We start from the raw sequence: 22,999 nt of genomic DNA, 5'->3' as shown, positions 1-22,999 counted from the left end.
GCTATTCTCAGTATCTTAGCTGTATAGTTTAGTATTTACATTTATTTTCTTTGAAGTTGTCCACAATTCCATTGCAGATCTTTGAATCATGAGTAATTGATTCGTCGAAGTTCGCTTTGTATTACGTTTTACAATCAAATGTCTGTCGATAATTCATAGCAGAACCGTTATGGAGTTCTCTGACAATATCATTATTGTTGAGAACCTTGAAATAGGCAATCTTCAATCTGCAGTCTGAATCGACTGTATCCATTTGATAGGAGTTCGCAGCTTGAACACAGGATATCATATTTTCGTAAAGGGAATCGGTGAAGCAATGAATCATATAAGCTGATCCAGTACGCTTCAAGTACATAAAGCCATATCTCAGTTCGGAAGTCATCGTTTCTGCTGAATCAGTTGAAGCACAATGAGAATTCCCCAGTTAGTGTATCTCTTTTATATGCTCTGTATGAAAAGTGACCTCCAAAAAAATATGTTAAATTTATATAGAGAGCTTATAGAGAGAGCATATATAATTATATTCTGTTGAAACATGTCTAAAGACATCTATTTCTGAAATCACGAGCTTCACAAATTTGATTTGAATATGGAGAAAAGCAGCAATTTTGTAAACGAAATTTGCTAGCTACAAATTTTTTAATAAACTTCTCGTTATTTTCAATTTTATTAGAATCTAGAGGTGACAAAGTTTGCTTTCTCACAAAATTGTACAAGAAATGAAGGCAAAAATGACCACAAGTATACGACACTAAGCTTTGATATCTACATTTGTTCCAAGCAAAATTTGCAGCGTTATTTTCTATGAACTTTAAAATATATTTGTTATTCGGCACAGAAGCGTAACTACAAAAATAGTAACATTTATTATTCCGAAATGCTATTGCAACCCAATGACTTCCCGGTTTTGTTTTAGGATCTAAATTTACAATAAAACATGAATAACTATCTATTGTCTTAGGCAATTCATCTGAAGCGTATACACCTCCAAATTTAGAACGTAGACGGAAGTCGCTGCATGCAAGTCTGCACAAAGTTGTGCTATCCATTTTCAAAAATCTGAAAAAATACTGCGACTTTTGTCGATTTCTATAGTATTTCGATACTCTGAAAAAACTATTAAATTTACAGTTTCAGATAATGCTTTGCTGAATTTTATATCAATAGTTAAATTACCATTGCGTGAAATACTTTCATGCATTCCGTCCGCGTTGAGATCGGGCGTCAAATCTACAGCGAACAGCGTATACCCATCTTTATATTCAGTGTAACTTATATTAATGTCTTGATCTTTATGATATCTACCCAAATCAGTAAATAGACTCATATAACATCTGCTGTAACTGTTAGAATTATCAAATTTTGGTTGAAAGGGCTTTGACGGAATCATACGATTGCCATCTAATATACAAAGATATGATAAATCATAATGCTTGAAATTGAATGGATTTTTTGAAAAATCCCCATTAAATGCAGCATTAGATACCATACCCATTATAAGTCGTGTCGGTAATTGTCCAATGAACGCATTAGGGATAGTTATTGATTGCATTCCTGAAGAAAGTGCGAATGATTTCACTTCTGTTCTGCGAATAGGCATTTTTATAACTCCCTTGCTTAAAGCTAATTCATGGGCAATCACGACTGAGGGAGCGACTTTAATTTTCCTAACAAATAATGATGCATGATATATAACTACTTTAAAATCTTGCGTGGCCGACATCAGAGCAAAAGAATCCTTATTTCTTTCTAATTTGATCCGAAGATTCACCGAATTTATAAGACATTTGCTCTGATTGCCTAGATCGAAATGTAATGGACCTATCATATCTATAAGTTTACTATCTTTGCAGATGTTATATCTAGTTTGGTAACCGGAATTTGCATTATCACCAACATTAGCTAGTTCTACTGATTCATGCTTAGAAGCAGCGTCTTTGTAGAAAAGACCCGATGTTAGCATTGATTCTTGAACAGCTCGAGGTGAAAGCAAAGCATCGAAAATACATCTATATGCGTAGTTAGCTTGCGAAGAAACCTGCTTGTCATTTAATGTAACTGAACATTCAGAAAATAGCGTATTAAGGAGATAATTGATAGGAGCCACTTGATCAGGCGTTCCAATTACTGCTCCATTTCTCTTTTTAATTTTCACTTGTAGATGCAAAAGTGTATGGGATAAGTCCAGATAATGTTCACCACTTCCGCTTACGTAAAATTCAATTGGCGTCTTTTCATTCAGAGATGCAACAGGAAAAATCTCAGTGAATGAGCTGTCTTCTGTTGATAATTGTACAGGATTCACGTTAAAAAGGTCTAATTCACTCTGCAAGCAAGCACACGCTCGGGAATCCATTATGAAAATATGTCTGCTTTCTTTAATTTCTTTCGGCTCCGCTTGACACGTTGCGAATGATTTTTCTTCTGGAATTTCTTTCTTTTTATACCCGAACCGCTCTGAATTTTATGAATAATGTCGTCTTTTATTTGTTTTGATGTTTCGCGAAATCGCGATCTTGCCGAGTCTTTAAGAGATGAACCTGAAGCAACATCTGACATTACTTTTGAACCTGCGCTTAGAAGGTGTTTTCCTAAATACTTTCCAGCTTTCAGTGCTATGGGAGAAATAAATCGAAATAAATTTGAAAACATTCCATATCCTCTTTGGTGGCCAACACCCTGAAAATATGGTCCACCGCCAGCCTGCACTTGCGAGCAGTAATAATCTTCACAAGCTTTTTGATCCAAATGCATTCTCTTTCACGATCGGATTTAAAATGATTCATCACAAAATAAGTAATAGTTTTATAGTGTTCTGCGACGGAAGGAGAGAACCAAGAGTGATTTCCCACTGGTAAAAATTATACCATCTCCAGAGCTACTTCTCAATTCGATTTCTATGCAATCGATATAATTTTTGCGCAAAGGAAAATACAGCGGTCTTTGATAATTTATTACTATTTGGTCTTCTTTTTTCGACATAACAGGAATAATACGGAGTAAAGGAGCAATTGTATCCCCTACAAAGTGCGATTCTATGATATCACTATAGACATAAATTTCGGTGATTCCTCCATCTAACTCCAATTGATAGTCAGATATATGAGTTCCGCCATTTAATGTGGATTCTTTGAAACCTAAAAGATCTCTTAATCCTTCTTGTAAAGTCAGAGTTGAATTTTCTGGTATATGAATTTTGATCTTATTGTTCGCTAAATGATTAAAAGCAAGGTGTTTAAAAGATCCAAACAACTGCTCTGAGTTTTTATAAAATCCGACTTGTAGTTCCATATCCTCTGTTTTTTTAATTTTCACAGGAATTGTTGGTTTATCCGTAATGCTCACGCGGAAGTATTCGTTCATAGGAGGCCTTTCAATTTTTTGCAAAACATGTAACGTTCTACCCGTTAAAACAATATCTTTCGTCATGCCCAACATTCGCATAAACAACGGGGCATATAATAACCTAAACTCGAGTTCAACATTCTTTTGAACCGTTATTTCTACTTTATCTTCTTTAAAGTCGAATATAAAATCCGCTGCACCTCCTATACCAGTCTGCATTAGATTATGATTTATATGCTGAAAGAGTTCGTGATGTATGTTGTCCATATCAGTATACTTATGATTAAACCTGGTGACGCGAATTATAAAATGCCTTTTCATATTTCGAGCGATAATTTTGAAAATATTGTCTTTGTTTGTCTTTGATGGTTTTCTGTACATAAAACTTTCCGATGTTTTTATAACTCTATCCTCTCTAGGTAAGTTTAACATAGTTAACAATCTTGGTGAATCAGCAGCTGTCAAGTGTAGTTCATAATTCGGAGCAATAAGTATATTCATATTCTTGTGATCCAATTCGAAAGAGACGAAATGTCCACATATTGCTTCAATACTTTGGTTAATGTTATCGATTATATCCTCATCAGAAGTTCCCTGTTCAATTTTTATTCTGATTGAGTACTCCAGAAAATCCTTTTCCACCAATTTTGTTTCCTCGTAAGTTATCGAATATTTATTATTATGATTTCCGATGTTGAACCAGGTTCGAGGAACGAATATTTCTGATAAACCAACTTCCCATTCACCAGTTAGTATTATTGGACGAGATAATTTCGTTCTGAATGATGCTTGCGTATTTTTTGGAAAGTAATCCATGCTAGAGTTGCTGGGAAGCGTAATGTAAAAATCGTTCACTTCATCCATGCTGCTTTTACCCACGAGTTGAACCGATTATCAAAGCCTTTCCACTTCACGTAATATTCTTTCTTCGTACCTTTGCCCTTTGTTTTAAGCACCTTTTCTATATGCCAATAATCCTCAGGGCGTTTCAATATTTTCTGGAGTTCTTCTGCGTAAAATCGTCCTTTTATAGCTTCTGATTTAAGGTCTTGAAGCTCGAATGTAGTTGGATAAGAGGGATATACTTTTGACACCATAAACACCTCATCGCTCCACCCTGGTAAATATCCTCGTCTGAACGATTTATTCGCTTTCGATATTCTTACTAAATCTCCCTTATTCAAAATCACTCGCGAGTTCTTCAATGTGTAACCATATAATTTTTTGAAGATATGTGGTTCAAAATCACGAGTGACTTTTGAAGGTGCCATGCCAATGCTACGATGTTCACTGTCATTATACGACTTTACTAGTGACTGTAGCACATCATCATATCTATAAGATTTTCTATATGTGAATACCCTGAACATTTTGTTTTTTAAAGTTCTGTTGAACCTCTCAATAACACTAGCTTTATGATCACCTTCAGCTGAATAGTGGTTAATGTTGTACCTCTTAAACAATGACTGAAGTTGCGTATTGTAAAATTCCTTGCCCTTATCGCTTTGAATGTGTTTAGGCTTAACCTGCTGTAACAATTTTTCAAAAGCATTTTTTACAGCCACAGAAGTTTTGCTTTTAAGAGGTATAACATAGGCATACTTCGAAAATACATCAATTACGGTGAGTAAATACTTAAACCCATTATTATGTTCTGCTAAATGCTGTAAATCCACAAGATCGCATTGCCATAAATCATTTATACCATATGAAAGCGTCGACATCCGAGAAAATTTATACCGAACTGGTTTATGTAACGAATAAGTATCTTGGGTCATTAACCAGCGTTTAGCTTTCTCATATGGAACTTTAGAGATTGCTGATAGTTTCTTTATTCCGCCAAATGATGCAGGGTTTGCGAAATCGTAATATGCTGCTTCTAATATTCTTTCCATTTTCTTTTCGAGTTTTGCTTCTTCTTCTTTGCTTTTGAATCTGGAGATTTCAGATTAATTTCGTTTTGGATCTCGCCTGCGTCTGTGTCAAACCCGAAATTTTCTACTAGCTTCTGGTTGCCAATCCAACGTGTTGGTATTTTTATCTCTTTAATACCCCTCCAAAACACTGAAAAACCATGTGGTTCATAACCTTTCTTTACATTTCTCATTAAATATGAAAATAAGTCAATAACGTTTGTGTTTTTAACGATTTCGTTATCTTTCATCAATTCACCATATTCATTCCAAGCATAGCTGCGTGTATTCAATTTTTCAGCAATAGGCGAAATAAATTTTTGGAAGTTCGCAGGAACTGAAAGTATGATATCACGTAATATAGGATCTTCCACTGAGTTACTTTTAGGCGATTCTTGAACTTGTTCCTTAGAGTCTTCAATAGTTACACGTATCGGTGGTTTAGGCACATTTATAGCATGCTGATATTTTAAAAGCAGTTGGCTCAACAGTTTTGCTTTTGCATCATCCGAATAGTTTGACTCATGAAGAAGGTTTAATATTTGGTTTTCAATACCATGTACTCCGGTATCTGATGTTTTCGAAAAGTAAGTTGCTGCTAAATCTTCAGGAACGAGAGCCATTCTCCGAGACATTGCTGCGAATATTAAATTCAGCTTCCTATTGCTTTTCCGGCAAGGCCTACTAACGCAGATAGAACTGCGGGAAGAATGAGGGGTAGGAAGCCTCCCGTTTGGTTAATTAATTCTTTTCTCTTTTTTTCTAAAGATAATTTTTTATTAACAATTTTTCTTATAGCCGTTTTATATTTACGTAATTTCTTTACGCTCACCGATAAATTACCACCTAAGACGTTTACACAAATTTCGCATAAGCAATGTAACTGACTTTTGTTAGCAGTCCGTATTATTGCTCTTTTTTGTGCTGGAGATGCGCTGAGTAGTAGTTTCAGTAAGTGATAATGCTTCTTTATATTCTTCATTTTATCGGTAAATATATCCAATAAAATCCATTGGAATCAGGGAACACGCTCTCTCTGAGCCTAAATTTTTCATCCGTTCTCGGGTGTAGGTCCACCAACAAATAGTTAAAATTGCCTTGCGTGCTCTTTTTGTAAGCATCCATAAAATATGCTGCCTTATTTCCGTATACTTGTCTTGCGAAACACTGGATTTGTCCCACGTCACGATTGTTTTTAAATAATATTACATATTGTGCATTCAGACTTATGTCTCGCATCACTTTATTTCGGGGAAATAGATTCTGCAAAATCAGAATCACACTGATTCTAGAATGGTGTGCTGTAATAGTGAACAATTCCGCATAATCTTGGCAAAGTTGATCCATCTGATCATCAAATACATATAGATTTCCGCTTTCGACTTTTTCTGGAAAACCTTGAACAAATTTCATTTCTTTTTCTTTAGCAAACCATGGCTGAAAAACTTTATAGCACCAGATAATATTTTTAAATTCAAAATCATATGCTTTATGTGCAATCATTTGTCGCACCAATGAGGTTTTACCCGACTGCGATGCTCCTACACATAGTAAACACGAAGGATGTTTCAATTTGAACATTGTTCACATACTTTCTGAAATTCTTTCTCAGTCATTTGAACTCCTAAAAAGCTTGCTGATAAATATGTTGAATTTACGTTAAAAAAATATCGTATGTCATGAATATTTGCACCCTGTTTTAAACATTCATGATAAAATAATTTCCTTCCTATATGTATCGAACGAAAGCACGTTTTATTATTAATTTTAATTTCGTTGTCAGTCGTCTCAAGGTGGTTTGATATTATAAAAATTAATTCTGCTGTAGCTAGAATTATTAAAACAAACAAGCTCAACTTTTTTCCATCCATTTCCCGTGTATACTGAGTGACTAAATGACGATTTCGATCGATAAATTTCTTTATATTCTTTTTTTCTTCAGATGTCCCCCATTATAAACAAATGCTTTTTTTTCACCTTGGAAAAAAAAATGGAACGCGCATTTCCTCTTCTTCGCAAACTTGTACTTAACCTTTCCTCCCGACCTGAATACACCCGCTTTAACGGATCATTTTCTACCGTGATTTCAATGGTACCAAGGTTCGTATCTGCATACTCTCTTCTCAGCAAACTTCATTTGCAGCGTGCATCATTTCAGATCTGTAATTTATCTGAAGGTTCTTTTAGTTGTTGTGCCTCTTTTTTTTGAGTGGGAATAGAACTTATAACCTTGCAAAAACATTGCTCGCTCATTTTAATCGCCGCGGTTCAATCGAATGAGCCAGCAATGCTTCTCTCACTCATTGTTTTTCATGATTTTATTCTTGATCGTAACGTTTTTTCCCTTCTATCAATTTCCTTTCGGTGAAAAATGAACTTGTAAAGTTATAAAAACAATTCTAGATGAATTTAATCGCTTCGGTTTAAATATATGAGTTAACAATGTTCCTCCGTATACAGATAAAATTTTACTTATTTCTTTTTATAATCTAGAGACATTTGTTGTAATTATAATGTTATTCTAAATTTTTAATTCTGAAATGAGATAAAAAAAATTCATTTAGTTGAATATTTCAACTATTTTGAAAGGCACTTTTTATATGAGAGCCATCATCTAGTGAAAGGTACTTTTTATATGAGAGCCATCATCTAGTGAAAGGTACTTTTTATATGAGAGCCATCATCTAGTGAAAGGTACTTTTTATATGAGAGCCATCATCTAGTGAAAGGTACTTTTTATATGAGAGCCATCATCTAGTGAAAGGTACTTTTTATATGAGAGCCATCATCTCTATACTACTATTATGTTTCACGTCTATGGCATATTTGTCGAGATGTGGAGGATTTTTTTACAATAAGGTAACTTTTAGGCATTTATAAATTCACTTATGGAGAACACATGAAATTCATAATTAGCGAAAGGCATTGGACGCAAAAGCAAATTGACCATAAATAAGGTCACAACTAAACACTCGGGATTAAACACAAACACTCCATTATATTGTGCCAATTATACTACAAAAAGCTAACATATGTTAAAGATATAGCCGCTCAAATAAAGCTGGACAGAGTTAAAAATATCTCTGTCCCTTTTGTGTATGTTATTATCGGGTGAGCAAATCGCAAGCTTTTGTGTTGACATTAAGGAACTCGGACATTTGGCTGTCGTAATAATTTAGTTAGAAGTTGCAAATCCCATCAATATTTGTCGTGTATATATAGGGTGTTCATTAATTATTGTCGGGGTTTCCGTACCTCATAACTTTCGAATAAAAAATATTACGCAAAAACCGATTACATATTCGTAAATTACAACTCAAAGAATTTTATTAATGATATTAAAATGCAAAGCTTGCACATTTTGCACTTTGTAGGCATTCAGTTGAAGGCGGTTAAGGAGAACGTTCCATATCGTCGTATGTGCTCGGTCTTCCCGCTCCCTTTCCGTGTAGAACGCTACCAGTTTCCTGAAATTGTGTTAACCAGCGTCTGATAGAATTATCCGAAGGAGGATCTTTCTTGTACGTGGTCCTGAAGCGACGTTGAGTAGTTATGACTGATTTAGTTTCGAAAAACCACAATACACACATTGCTTTTTCTTGCACGCTCGCCATTTTTATTTATGACGTCATAATTACCCAGACTGCAAATGCGCTAAGATCGCATTGTTGCCACGTAAAATTCTTTGAGTTGTAATTTACGAATACGTAATCGGTTTTTGTGTAATATTTTTTATTTGAAAGTTATGAGGTACGGAAACCCCGACAATAATTAATGAACACCCTATATTATATGCATTTTATTACAAATCAAATACTAAAATAATTATTGCATGCTTAAAATCATACACATAAAAAGAAGAAGAAAATATCTATTAGCTATTAAAACACTTATTTTTATCCAGAATTTTATTTTACATTTTTAATAAGATTTTAAACATGTGATGCACAGTAAGCATTTCACAGTCCAAAATAGTGAATTGTAATATATTTTGCTGGAGATCATCTGGTTTCTAATAATATTTTGCAGCTCAATTAATTATGAGTGAAACTTTGAATTAAGTGCAGCTGTAAAAGAATTCAGTGGAGCAGCTTGAAATGTCCATTGGGCCGTTTCTTTATATTTGACTGTTGCCATTTAACAATAAGCAATGAGAGCTATTTCTGCATCATTCATGCAAACGTTTTGTAAATATAGTTATTTAAATTGATCAATTTAATGATGCTCCCATAAGAAATACGATCTCATAACTTATTTATGGAAAATTTAACTGTGGAATCCTTAACATCAGCTGTTAAATTTTTTTTTCACATTTTTGTTGTTGTTGTATGAGTTGTAAAGCAAAGTTTTATTAGCGAAGGCCAGAAATTTTGGTTATTTTATATGTATGCTTATTCATTATGTTAACATTTTAAGGACATCTGGAAGCTAATATTTTCTTTAGCGTTTTTTTAAACTATGAATTTTGTAATAAATTTTTTTACTCTAGTGGATCAATATTTGTTCCAATCTTATTTTAGTAACTAATATTAATTTAAATGTTCATGGAAATTACGAACCAAGAAGATAACACGGCGATGAAACAAGTCCAGCAAGAGAGGGTGAGACGAATCCAAGAGATATTAAATCAGATTAGAGATACTGTGGCGGATTGTTAGGAGCGAGGATAGAACCCGGGACCTTGTAGTTCGCAGCCCAGTAACATGACCACAACACAAAAGCAATTGCTTGTGTAGCGTAGCTATTAACTGGCTTATAAGCTTTCACTACAGACTCTCCCTCCAGTGAGTCGGAGGTGAGACGAACGATATGGCTATTGATGTATTTAGCTGTTGAGTCTAACGTGCCTGTACCCATTTGAGTAGCGCCAAGCGTTATAGCTAGCGTGTGAGTGGTTGCTGTTGATGCGTCAAGTGAGTCAAGTCAAGTCGTCTGACGACTTTGTGTTGCTGCGGCCTTTTTGTGTTGCTGCGTCAAGTGAGTCTGACGACTTTGCGTTGCTGCGTCAAGTGAGTTTGACGACTTTGGTTTTGCTGTGGGTAGATGGCGCCACAACAGCTGTACGAAAGTTGAAGGATCATCGTCCGAGGTTACCAATGTGGTGGATTGTTAGGAGCGAGGATAGAACCTGGGACCTTGTGTTTCGCAGCCCAGTAACATGACCACAATACAAAAGCAGTTGCTCGGGTAGCGTAGCTGTTAACTGGCTTATAAGCTTTCACTACAATACTATTAACAGGATAATAACAGTCTCGATGTGTACATCTAGTGTCAATATAAAGTCCCATGAGAATTATTTAATTCGTACTAGTAGTTATGAGTTAAATCGATTCACAAGGAATTCAGTAAGAAGTGATGAAACATACAACAACCTTAAGCAACATACCAAGCAACGCGTGCTTACCATTTCGCACATTTTAAATGGTGTTAACAGCGTTATTCATTTATATATTAGCTATACTTTTGATTGAGGAATGTTATAAAAACAATTTAACATTTATATAATATTTAAAGCCAATCCATGCATCACATTTATGTATAATATTTCAAAGTTTATTTTAAACACAATTTGCAACAATCAATGCAGGATTAAACCATGTAGGGGTCCTTAGGAAATGCAGATTTCTAGATTCTTTTTACACTTTCCCATTTCCAAAAACAGATATTTATTTATTAGTTTTATGTCCATTTCTATATATATATATAGTCTTCAAGTTATATGTATTTATAACAAAATAACAACCCATTAAGTGCAAGTCGCTTTCAAAAGAGTTGGCAGTTTCAGTATCTTGCGTAAAAAAACAAAACAAATTAAAACTAATTTAAAATGAAATGGAAAAAAGTGTAGTTTATGTGATGCACCTCCTAACAAAATCCCTGTAGATTCACAGAATTTGTAGGCAAGGGGCACTAAATATCAAATATCAGCTATCAACTTTTGTGCTCTTGAGTTGTGTTTACATGCACATGAAAATGCAGACTAATAGTTAACCTTTGATGTATTCGGAAAATTCGTCGGAGGCAGTTTGGTTTCCTAAATTTAAAGGGAGGGTCCCTACATCGTGATTATAAAAGAATATTCCAAATTTGCAGGTTTGTTAAAAGAAAATAAAACAAAATATAAGTTTCTTGTTCAGCGGAAATTACAAATAACAGTTGAAAATTTAAAATTAACTGTAAGTGTTTAAAATAGCTATAAGTGTTCATTTTAAACATTTCCAAAAATACGAATGATATCAAGGTGATACTTTAACTCATTTTATGCTTTTTCAACTTTATGATATGATGTATTGAAAGTTTGTAGATATCCATGTCTTAAATTTATCAACTTTAGTTAATAGAGGGGGGGGGGCATTTACTATTTGATGTAGCTTCAGGGAAAAAATAATCAAGTATTACTAAACACGTATATCATTTCAAAGCACCGGAAATGCAGAATAAATTGTGAAATGAATTATCACACTGCTTCAATATATTTGGAATTTCTGGAGAGAATCACATTGAACATTATGACAGTGTTCAATATAAACTTTGAAATGTTATATTTTGATTTTCGATGAACAAGCAACATTTACTTTGTTTTCTTATCTTTTAAAAGATCTGCAAAACTGGTATATTCATTTATAATCAAACTATATTTAAAAAAACATGATGGGTAATTTATCATTTTATCTATATGTTTAAAGTAATTAGGAAAATCTAAGAATCAGTCTCTAACTCAATAATGCCCCCAAAACCACCAATTTCTATGTTATTTGTAAGTTGGAGATATTTATATTCGACGCCTACACAAATCCTTGCAAAATAAATCTTTGACATTGCTTCTCATCTCAACACCTTGACATAATTTTATTCTACACTTAGCTAAGAAATCAGGATATTCAATATTTAATGTGTAATTATAATTCAATCATTTGATGTGATAAAATGTAGTTCATTTTTTTGACATCAATAAATTATTTTTTTCTAATATCCGTGGACTAATAGCTAGCTGACAAAGGCGACTAAAAGAGTTTGATATTTTTTATTCGGAAATTAATTTCATTTTTCAAAGTTTACTGTATAAAATAAGAAAGCGAGACTTATTGCACCAGGAAAATTGAATTTAGAAATTCCATTTTCATTCAATTTCTTAATTTTTTTTCTATAGGCTGTAGACAGTGTTCTGTCAAAAGCAGTTTGCATTAATATTCATATAAATCAGTACCTGATACAAACTAATCAAACATCTGTAATATCAGTTCTTATATAAGCATTGCAGCCAAATATTTTAATTCTGGAAATCAATTACTGATAGTGAAAAATCTCATGCAAATTGAATTTTTTCTTCTCCTACTGAGATTTATATATTCCTTGTAAATTCGTACATTAAAATTAATCGATTAAAAGTTTCTAATCCATGCATCTAAAATTAGAATTTCAGACGTTCCAGCAACGTCCCACGAAGTTTACGGGGACCCGTTTCTTTTCCCCTACTTCCCAAACTACCTGTTTTGCCAGCTACAGATAAATAACAATTTAGTGGGGGAGGGGGTGGGATAAGAATGCTAAGAATTTCTTATGGGTTGCGAGCAAAACAAAACCAACTCCTCTCTGGAGTTATCTCAGTCGAGCTAAAACTGGTATAGAATCAGCTGTATGTAACTCCTCTCTTTCGAATTCTACTGCAAAATAGTCTTATTTCAGCTATCTTTTTCTAAAGAACTAAGAGAAAAAGAAATTGGTGCAAGGCTAATGTTTTTAAAATTTTAGGTTGTTTGAGATTTATACTTCCGAACTCTGTAATAGCAGCAAAGGAAAGGAAAAGCAATGAAGTAAGTCAGAATTGCTTATGGTTACAACATTCTTCTAATTTTTAATTTTTATATGAAAGATCTTATAGTTTTCAATGTCACTTAATTAGTGAAATTTTAAAATCAAAGCAACTCAGTTTTAACTTCATAGATACTAAGTTTTTTTAAAGGATACAAAAATTTATAAAAAAAATGTGATAGAAAAAATTATTAAATGTAATTAAAATAAAAATTTACTTTCTAAATTTACGAAAAATTATTCTGTTGAATCAATTAGAAACAAATAATTCCCATTCAACTGATCGCTATAAAAACAATAATAGAAATAAGTTTATTTTTAGAGTAATAAATCATCAGAAATGTAGAAATAAATAACATTACAGCAGACGAATTAATATGAAGGTGATTGTGAATTTTAGATTAATTAATATGTGTTAATATAGGGTGTTCATTAATTATTGTCGGGGTTTCCGTACCTAATAACTTTCTAATAAAAAATATTACGCAAAATCCGATTACGTATTCGTAAATTACAACTCAAAGAATTTCATTAATGATATTAAAGTGTAAAGCTTCCACAATTTGCACTTTGTAGGCATTCAGCTGAAGGCGATTATGTATTCGTAAATTACAACTCAAAGAATTTTATTAATGATATTAAAAATATTAATGAATTTGCCCATGGCTGCCCTTCGTGGCTCGTAACACATCGAGACGAAATTCGATTTCCCTCCAAGTGTTCTCCAGCATTTGTGGGGTAACATTTTGGATCGCAGTAACAATTCTGCGCTTTAGTTCATCAAGGGAGGGCACAGGGGTCTTGTACACAATGTTCTTGGCAAATCCCCATAGAAAGAAGTCCAGCGGTGTTATATCTGGTGATCTCGGAGGCCCTGGGATTGGTCCACCTCTTCGCATTGTTGCCACGTAAAATTCTTTGAGTTGTAATTTACGAATACATAATCGCCTTCAGTTGAATGCCTACAAAGTGCAAATTGGGCAAGCTTTACACTTTAATATCATTAATAAAATTCTTTGAGTTGTAATTTACGAATACGTAATCGGGTTTTGCATAATATTTTTTATTCGAAAGTTATGAGGTACGGAAACCCCGACAATAATTAATGAACACCCTGTATAATAATAAATTCATTGCAAATAATATATCTTAGAGTAAAATTTAATACATAATTATTATAAGACCAATTTTCTTCTCAATAAATAGGTTTACATTAAGATAATTAACTCATATGAGGTACTCAATGATCCTTCTGTCCCTAAATATAGTATATAACGATGAATGATTGCTTATAAGCTTTACATACAAACCCATAGTCTTTATCTGAATCAGACGAATTTGGCCCACGTACTTTTTTGACCAAATGAAAGTCAATATTAATTTTCCAAAATATAGAAGTTCATTAAAATCTAAGTTAATTAAAATGAAACAGATTCACGGTATTTCCAACTATATCATTCCGGAAATATTATGTCACAAAAATAGGTTTTACCCTGGCTTAAAACTCTAAAAAATTTCTCTATAATAATTGCAATTTTATGTCAGTATAGTGTTTTCTCTAAATTTAATAATTTATTAAATATTATATGATGAAATCATAACAATGTATCTATTGATACGATGAAATTCCAGCTTTATTCTGTCAAACTAATCAATCACGTGTGTTTGCTAATTTTAATATATAAAATTGACTTTGAAATGGGATTTTCATTTTCGCTTTCATTTCTTAACATATACATTAATAAATTGGCAAGCGGAGCAATGTGGCTTAGATTTATTCGATTTAATTCATATTTTTAAATGTTATCAAACAAGAAAGAAAGACCTTCATTAAAAAAAGTTGAATGCGTATGCATGTGTTGGATAGTAACAAATTAAATCACTGTACCTAGAGTTAGCAAACTTGACACACATATACTTTGGAGAGTGGATATTTTTGAAATTCTACTTCTAAATTTTCAGAGAGATATTTTTGAAATTCCAATTAAATAAAAATTAAATGAAATTTTGAGGTTATTCCGCGGTGGCATCCCAAAATATTAAGGCACAAAATTGATATTTACATCACCTTAAAATACAAAATATTATCGGTAAAAATAAATGGTATAATTAAAGAATCATACCAATTTTTTGCAGTATAAACCTTTTCTATTCTTTAATTAATTTCTTAAAATATTTTAAATATAATGTATGGCTTTTTTTTTGTTGAAGTGAAACTCAAATCACTTTCATTGTGGTTACTAACATTTTTTTCCAGTGCTGATGATCGAGATAGTCAGATTGGGTTTATTTTTCTATGTTAAGGTGGTTTCAGAATTACGATTTCATCATTTTACGATTTTTTTTTATATTTCATTATGTTATTGATTGCTAAGGAAGAGAATATGGGTGAACCGGAGTTTAACCCCCTTCTTCGCCAAGTTGCGACAATGCGACAAAGCTGGCAACCTCCAGACTGGCAAACCTATTATCTTTCGCCTTTATTATGCGCTCTGATTGGACATCTGCTCCCTTGCTTTTGAACATTTCGCAAAACACGGAGCAAGACCGTTGTTGGCGATTTTTTAAAATCGCGGCAAACAGGGGGTTAAACTCCGGTCGTACCAAGAATATAGCTGGGTGGATTTTTTTTTTTTTTTTGAAGGGTTGATGGTATCAGTTAGAATGCCACTAGTGGAGAAGTGAAAACTAATGACTCATGCTTCTTTAGCTTCTTTCATTTCGTGCTAATTTTTATTAATTTTTTTCAGAATCCTCCGGAGCATTTGTGAAGTTGCTAGGTTCCCGCTTTCGGACCCAGCGAAACCGTAGGATGTTATTTTAAACAAAGAGATTCTCAATTGAGGCGTCAATTTGAGACAACGTAGGCATCACAAGCATGGTTTAGTTTACTTTGTTTCTGTTATTCGATAAAATTGCAAATTCTTTGCTTTCAAGCTGTTTATTTTGCTCCTGCTTTTAAAAAAGCAGTAAAATGTTTTTTATTTTTTTCCTGCTAGACGGAAAAATCTTGACTGATGCTTCAGATGGTAATAACATCCCGTGCTCTAATATATTTTCACTGCATAGACCAGCTCAGACCATTTATTCTTTATTTCAGGATTCAATCTCAATGGATAAAATTTATGTGTTTTAAAAAGTCATTTATTCTTTAATTGTGACTATTTTACGATATGGTTTGCCCGAAATGTGTGTGTCAATCGCATGCCAGTAGAAACTTTTGAGTTAACTGCATGCCATTGGCGAACTTTAGACTCACATGCATGCTTTTGGCGAACGTAGGCGATAGTTTAATATGACATATTTGGCGATTAATTGCTGGTTATAACAAACATGACATTTTGGGTGATTTTTTTGGCAAGTGGCTTGTACTCAAATGCGGATTTACCTTGTCAGTCATTTAAATTTAAAACTTTGGCAACTTTTTACTATTGGCACCCTTGGGATGTGAAGGAGCACATTAAAGTAGTTTTTAACCGAAATCTCAATTAAACAAAATCATGCCATGTTTCCGTTTTTATGAAATTATACGTTTACAGGTAAGGTAGAAAACATTTTCTGAATTTAGACGCATTGTTTGAACAATAAGCTTAATTTTTCATATAAAGTTTGACCCAATATGTTCCTTTCAAATTTGTTGCCTTTGGCTGAACTTTGATATACAGTCATGTAGCGTCTTGCGAGGTTGGAAATTTTTCGATGGCGCTTTTGCTACCGTTACGCTACTGCTGCCGTTCGCGCCACATTCAGCCATTTCGCTAAAATTTGGCGATAAATTATTTTTTTGGCTAAAATGACTGTATATCAAAGCTGCTTCGTTGTCTTTAAATATCATCTAAACAAACATAATGAAGCAAGCATTTTATCACGATTGCGTGATTTAATAAATAATACATACAGAATAGGAAGTAATAAAATTGAAGTAATTAGCTTTGAGAAATGGAGCAAATAATTATTTACACCACCGAAATTGAATGTGACAGTACGATATGGTTACCAACTTCGTTTCTTTTCTTTGGCTGTAAAACGACAACTTATTAAGTTTAAACCCGAGTTAATTCTGATTTAAAATTTGGTGAATTACTGCCTGAACAAAGTTCAAATTTTGCAGATACATCATACTTTTAAGTCTAATTTTCATGTACTTTAATTGATCATAAAGAATGAAAATCCAAAATATATAAAATAAATAAAATGTTTTCAACAACTTAAATGTATTGAGATTGTGCCTAAAATGAAACATCAGGAAAGCTAACAAAATACGGCGTAATATGCCTCATGAAGATTCAATGCATTAGATGATATCTATATCAATTTATGATTTAATCATATTGAGACTAAACTTTATTCATGATTATTTTGTTTAATAGATTTCACAGAAAGAAGAACTTATAGTTACCCTTTTAACCAAGGCCGAAATAAAATTCTAAATTCATGTAAAAAATAATCTGTTACGTTACCAGAATGCAATAATATCAGGCAAAAGATGAAACGGCATAGAGATACGACATCTCATAAATATCCAAAGATATTTTGCAGGGAACAAAATCATAAGCTATATTTAATAATTAACTAGCTCATGCCTTTCTCATTTTCAAGTAATTTAATAGATTTTTCAAAATGAATAACAAAGACGTAAATTACTTACCGACGACGATATTAAATCATAAAATTTCTGAAAAAAATATTTTTTAAAGCTAGCAAATACAAATGGATTTTGCCATTGGATGAAACATCAAAGAAATACGGCAAACAACTATCCTACTTCGTTGAAGAGGAATCATTAGTTAGTAGCGCGTGTATCCGGAAGTCTCCGTTGCGTGTGTAACAGCTTCGGATCTATCAGTCTCGCACGTAAATTCAAAATAACTTTCGATCAGAGCAACGTGCATTTTGTTGCCATGTCTCTGTCGCCAGTACAACAAACTCTTATTGACCCACAGATGGGAACTTCTTCTGCGAAAAGTAAACAAGCGCATAAAAACGAAAAACCGAAATGAGGTGAATGCTATGACTGAAAAAAAAAACGCAGGTTATTTATAATTTGTATAGAATTGATTTTCATGCTGGTTTTGCTTGAAGTCAACAGAAATTTGAAGATTTCTTCGTACTTTACACAAAGAAATGATTGTAAATGAAACCTCTAAAATTATTAAAAAAATTTTTAGTCGAGGGTGCAGTTTATATGCGGAGGGGGGATACATTTTTATTTTGGGACAGGAGATATTTGGATGATTGGTGCTGTACGGGAAAATACCAATATGCTACATGAACACCAAACTATAGCAGGCAGTAAGATACCGAAACATTTTGCAATTTAGCGATAAATTGGAAAAATTGTTTCTGTATTATCAAAGTTCTTATTAGAGACGTGTGTTCATTGTTGCGAAAAATAATGAAATAGAAATGAGGATATCTCTATGATAATTTGTATCCGTAATTATTGTGTATATGCATTCTACTAATAATTATTAGCGTTTCTGTATTGTAATTTTTAGGAGCGTCTTCGCATGTCGTAAATTAGGATCGTCCACCATATTGTTCTACGGAGGTAATGGCACCATTAAAATGAGTTTGAACAACCATACTGGAGAGACACAATTCAATAAATCTCTTCACCTCGAATATTTTATAATTAACATTTAAGATGCCTTTCAGGGGACGAATTTAAAGTAACTGTAAAACAAATATTAGATGGGAAGTTAATAAAACATATGATTCCAAGTACTATTCTGAGAGAAAAATTTAAGAAAAGGAACCTACAGATGTCGATTAATACTCAGATATCTTCTGTTGTTGATAATGAAATTAAAGAAAAGTTATGTTATATCACGTGATGAGTGTTTGATGTTTTTTCAATAGATGTGGAAATTTATATAAATTGGGAAGAGTATGGCATCATTTTTGACTGTTCCAACCCGCCGGAAGGCACATGGATAAATCTGAATGATTAGACGCCTTGACAACATTGGCTGAAGTTTGAATCCTAAGGCTCATCGCAGGTCGCGATACAACCTTTCCGGTAGGAGGCATGCCCCATCATCGACAGTGGGTAGTTACCTATACCATTTCTGTAACCACCATGGTGACAAGAACCATTTCGAAAAACTCTTATCCTCAAGCCTGAGGTACCCCTCGGGGGGGATAAAAAGAATATGACATATATAAAGTATGGTACCGGTATACTTTTTGTGATAAATGGTTCCATATAACCCATGTATAGCCATGAGCCAAATATAGTGTATTCACATTGGTAGGCAAAATGGTTTTACTTATGGCTATAAAAAATGTAATTTACACCTGAAATAAATTTGCCATATTAAAAAAAAATTAGAAAAGAATTAGTTATATTTATAAAAACGTTTGTGCAATAAATAATGAAATTTGAACTGATATTTATTGTTTTAAATGTTATTTTAATGTTTATAATTTGCAAGAGGATGGCCCGAAAGTTATGATGGACCTACTCCGGTTACTATTATAACCACACCACGTTGTCAAGTTTTTAAAATTTTCTTTTTAAATGATCTTCAAAAGGCTTTTAACTTATGTTAACATATTTATATAAGGTGTAGGGTGCTATAAAGCTAAACAACTTTCTTATTTAAACTTTTATATTTTTATCAAAAATAATTTTTTCCCCTTAAGATAACGTAGTTTTCCAACTCTCCTCCTTGCGAGAGTTTCAGGTAGCCTATCTGGTTTCATCTGAATGATAATTAAAATTGATTATTAAGTTCGGAAAATATGATCACTTTAATACAAAACGTTGTGGCCTTAAGAATGAATGGACAAATCGAAACTAAATTGTTGTCGCGATTTCCGCTGAGCTCATTAATAATTTGTGAACAGTTCTTAATTGGTTTGCAATCGCTTTCTTGTTGTGGCTTCCCGTTTCGCTGATTAATCATAACATGTGACTTCCGCCAACTGACTTAAACTTTCCGTTTCAGTCATTGAGGCACTGGACGACAAGCATATAAGAAAAATCCTCTATTTCTGGAAATATTTTTCAGGTGTGTGTGTTTTAGACTCTATTAAAAATTATTTATATGTTATTGATGAATCCAGTAACTAAAAACTCACACAAAAGTGAAATCCCCCTGAATACTGTTTCTATGGTAACGGATCAGAAATGCCATAAATAATTCAATGTTTAAAAATGATTAAAAAGTCCACTTATTTATTTTCTATAAAACTTTCTTGTTAATTGCTGAATGTGTTGAAAAAAATATTATTTTATTTTAATTAGTTATAATATAATACTCAAAAGTCGTGTTTTCGTGAAATGTGTGCGAGTGAAATGTTATCATTTATTTCAATTAATTCTTTTCGAAATTAAAACTGAAAACTGAATTTTATGATAAATCAAGAGAAATTTTTATAGATTTATCTTTTGTGATACTAAATAAATTATGAAACATATTCTGTAGTACATATGAGATTTCAATGCTGATGAATTCTTTTCTTTATTCATATTAAAAAAAACATCTTTAGTTTCAGGATTTTTTTTTTTACATTAATTGAAGTTTAATCACTTCCGTTTAAAAATTAAAGTTGAAATTTAGAGGAGACGAGAGAAAATATGGGAATGTATAGTGCAATGAAAAGTACAGAGTAAAGTTTCTATAATAATATGACTGATTGATTATCAAAATTTAAATTTTAAAATATTTTGCCGAGGAAACTATTAAGACCAAGTTATATAAAATAATTAGTTGAAAATTTTAGTGGCCGCTAATTTCGATGAACCGGCTAGAAGCCAGTGGTGGTTAGTCTAGAATAAAATGTACATAGATAAATCAATTGTTTGAAGCAATAAGCAAAATATGAATCACATCAGGTAAGACTCTGAAACTCTCTCATTGCTGCCATAGTAAACATGCCAAATTTCATTCGAAGTTAAAGCTGGAAATTGTAAAATATTGCTCTTACAGTATCTGTTTTCTGTTTCAATATATATATAAATCCGACTCCACAGTCATAATTGAATAATTTTTGAGACTCTTTTTCATTTTGTATCTATAGTGCTATAGAATGTTTGCTGAATTAAAGAAAAGCAATATTTATTACTCTTTGAATGTGAACTGAATTGGATATTTTAAGCCCCCTCGCATATTGTTATATATGTATCAAAAATAAGCAAGAAATTTTGATGAAATATTTTAGCGACTTATATAAAAAAAATTGTCTGGAAATAAATTTGTCTTTAAAAAAACACATAATTTTATTTATTTATTTTTAGATTTTCCAAAATGGCGAATTGATTGAACAAGGAATATATTTTAAAACTCCTTCCGTAATATAATTTCTGAAAAAGTTTAGCAAGAAATCTTCAAAAACAACTGTTATTCGAAAGCAAAAGTATTCGACACGTGTAAAATGCTTAAATAAAATTTAGAATATGTCATAAATGATTCATTCTCTGGTAAACCATTCATTTCGTGTAATTAGCGAAGGTCGCAGGCAGTAAAGATTGCTTTTATAAATATTACTATAAACTAGTATCCTTTGTTTTATAATAGCTTTCTAGATACTTTTTGATCACAATAATATATAGTTAAAGATTTTTTTTCTTACTTATTAAAATTATTATTTAAAGAATTATTTAAACTATGCAAAAAATAACAGCCATAGCCTCTTTTTATTAAAATTGATGTTTCTTTATTGATTTCGCAACATTTGATAAAAAAATTTTAAATACTTGTGCTGCAATTTTTAGTTTAAAAATTGTTTTTTTTCTTTTGTTGTGCTCTTTATTAGAAACATTTTTTCTTTGCTTCAATATATTGAATAAACAAAGTTTTTATTGTTATTCATTTATTTATTACATTATTGTAATAAATAAAATAAATATCGTATACTATTTTGTACTTTTTTCGGACCAGACAGAAATATGTTTTTCATGATCAGCTGAATTACAATCCATGTCAAAATAGTTTCTAGAGAAAGAAATATATGGACAATTATTCACAACAGATGTTTTCTAAAGAAAATTATATCAGCCTAAAGTTTTTAGTTTAGTATACTTCATAAACTCTTCGCAATGCGCATAGAACTATACAAGGCAGATCGTGTAATCTAAAATTATTAAATTTTTCATTACCATTAGTTCTAAAATGGTAAGCATCCCTTAAAAACCATTTAACTAAAATTTTAATTAATTAAAATTTGAGAGTGATTTTGATTTTTATGTAGTAAATTCAGAATATATTATTTTAGAAAAAAGTAATTTGATATCATTTTAATTTTTGAAAAATTATTTTGTCAATTATGCCAATTTTATTTTCATGCAATTTTTTTCTTTAATTTTTTTAAAAAATTTGCAATAACGCGTTTTATTGTTGTAATGAAATTTAAAATATTTTAATTGTTTACTCAAACAAATTAACCACGTGCTTTTGCGCTTTAATTAAATATCATCTTTGGGCATTGATTCCAAGGCAGAATTTTTATCATTTTTAATATGAGGACTGTAAAAGCTGGAAAATTTTCAATGATGCCATGATGTAAAAAGTTTTATGCCCAGAATGAAATGGCTGGTACAATCAAGCGAGACAAAATCAAGATTGACGAATCCAGCCTAACATATTAACGTATTACCGCAATGCTTTGAATTAGTTTTGAAATTGAAAACGTCTTTTTCATTTTTTCAGGACATTATTTTTATCAATTTCAAGTTTAAAGAATGATATGGAGTGGGGAGCTGTATTCCTAATTCTTATGACAGCATCTGCAGTATACTCATTGGAGCCATCTGGATCCAATACGTGCACGAAATACGAAACGTAAGTTGACAAGCAAAGAATATAATTATTAAACTATAATATAGGATTTATGTAAAAATATAACATAAATTTCAAAACATTTTCAGCTCAAATTTAGCCTTAACTTTCCTTGAATAGAAATTATAGGAAAGGAAGTTGTCA

At 32.1% G+C, this 22,999-nt stretch overlaps 3 protein-coding genes across 6 annotated transcripts in view; 1 reads left to right on the top strand and 2 right to left on the bottom strand.

Moving 5' to 3' along the window:
* The window catches only part of LOC129958267 (zinc finger protein 474-like), a 57,888-nt gene extending 40,014 nt beyond the window's left edge, over positions 1 to 17,874 (bottom strand). Inside the window, exon 1 of the mRNA XM_056070601.1 lies at positions 17,719 to 17,874. The gene's annotated coding sequence lies outside the window, so the exon portion shown is untranslated. The remainder of the gene's footprint in view (positions 1 to 17,718) is intronic.
* On the bottom strand, positions 1,052 to 2,356 carry LOC129959226 (uncharacterized protein F54H12.2-like). The gene has a single exon (XM_056072052.1). The coding sequence runs from the start codon at positions 2,354 to 2,356 to the stop codon at positions 1,052 to 1,054; it is 1,305 nt and encodes a 434-aa protein (XP_055928027.1).
* A 2,120-nt stretch (positions 17,875 to 19,994) lies between the features above and the next one.
* The window catches only part of LOC129962088 (multiple epidermal growth factor-like domains protein 11), a 308,991-nt gene continuing 305,986 nt past the window's right edge, over positions 19,995 to 22,999 (top strand). For all 4 annotated transcript variants that reach the window (XM_056075806.1, XM_056075809.1, XM_056075805.1 and 1 more), the window contains exons 1-2: positions 19,995 to 20,086; positions 22,727 to 22,858. In XM_056075806.1, coding sequence (XP_055931781.1) covers positions 22,764 to 22,858 — 95 coding nt within the window. In that variant the 5' untranslated portion in view covers positions 19,995 to 20,086; positions 22,727 to 22,763. The remainder of the gene's footprint in view (positions 20,087 to 22,726; positions 22,859 to 22,999) is intronic.

This window comes from Argiope bruennichi, chromosome 2 (genome assembly GCF_947563725.1).
Source record: "Argiope bruennichi chromosome 2, qqArgBrue1.1, whole genome shotgun sequence".
Classification (NCBI taxonomy): domain Eukaryota; kingdom Metazoa; phylum Arthropoda; class Arachnida; order Araneae; family Araneidae; genus Argiope; species Argiope bruennichi.
Note: the sequence above shows the minus strand (reverse complement) of the source record. Positions and strands in the feature narration are given on the sequence as shown.

Excerpts from the sequence above, each read along its gene's own strand:
- LOC129959226 (XM_056072052.1), bottom strand. The coding sequence starts at position 2,356 with ATGGATTCCCGAGCGTGTGCTTGCTTGCAGAGTGAATTAGACCTTTTT.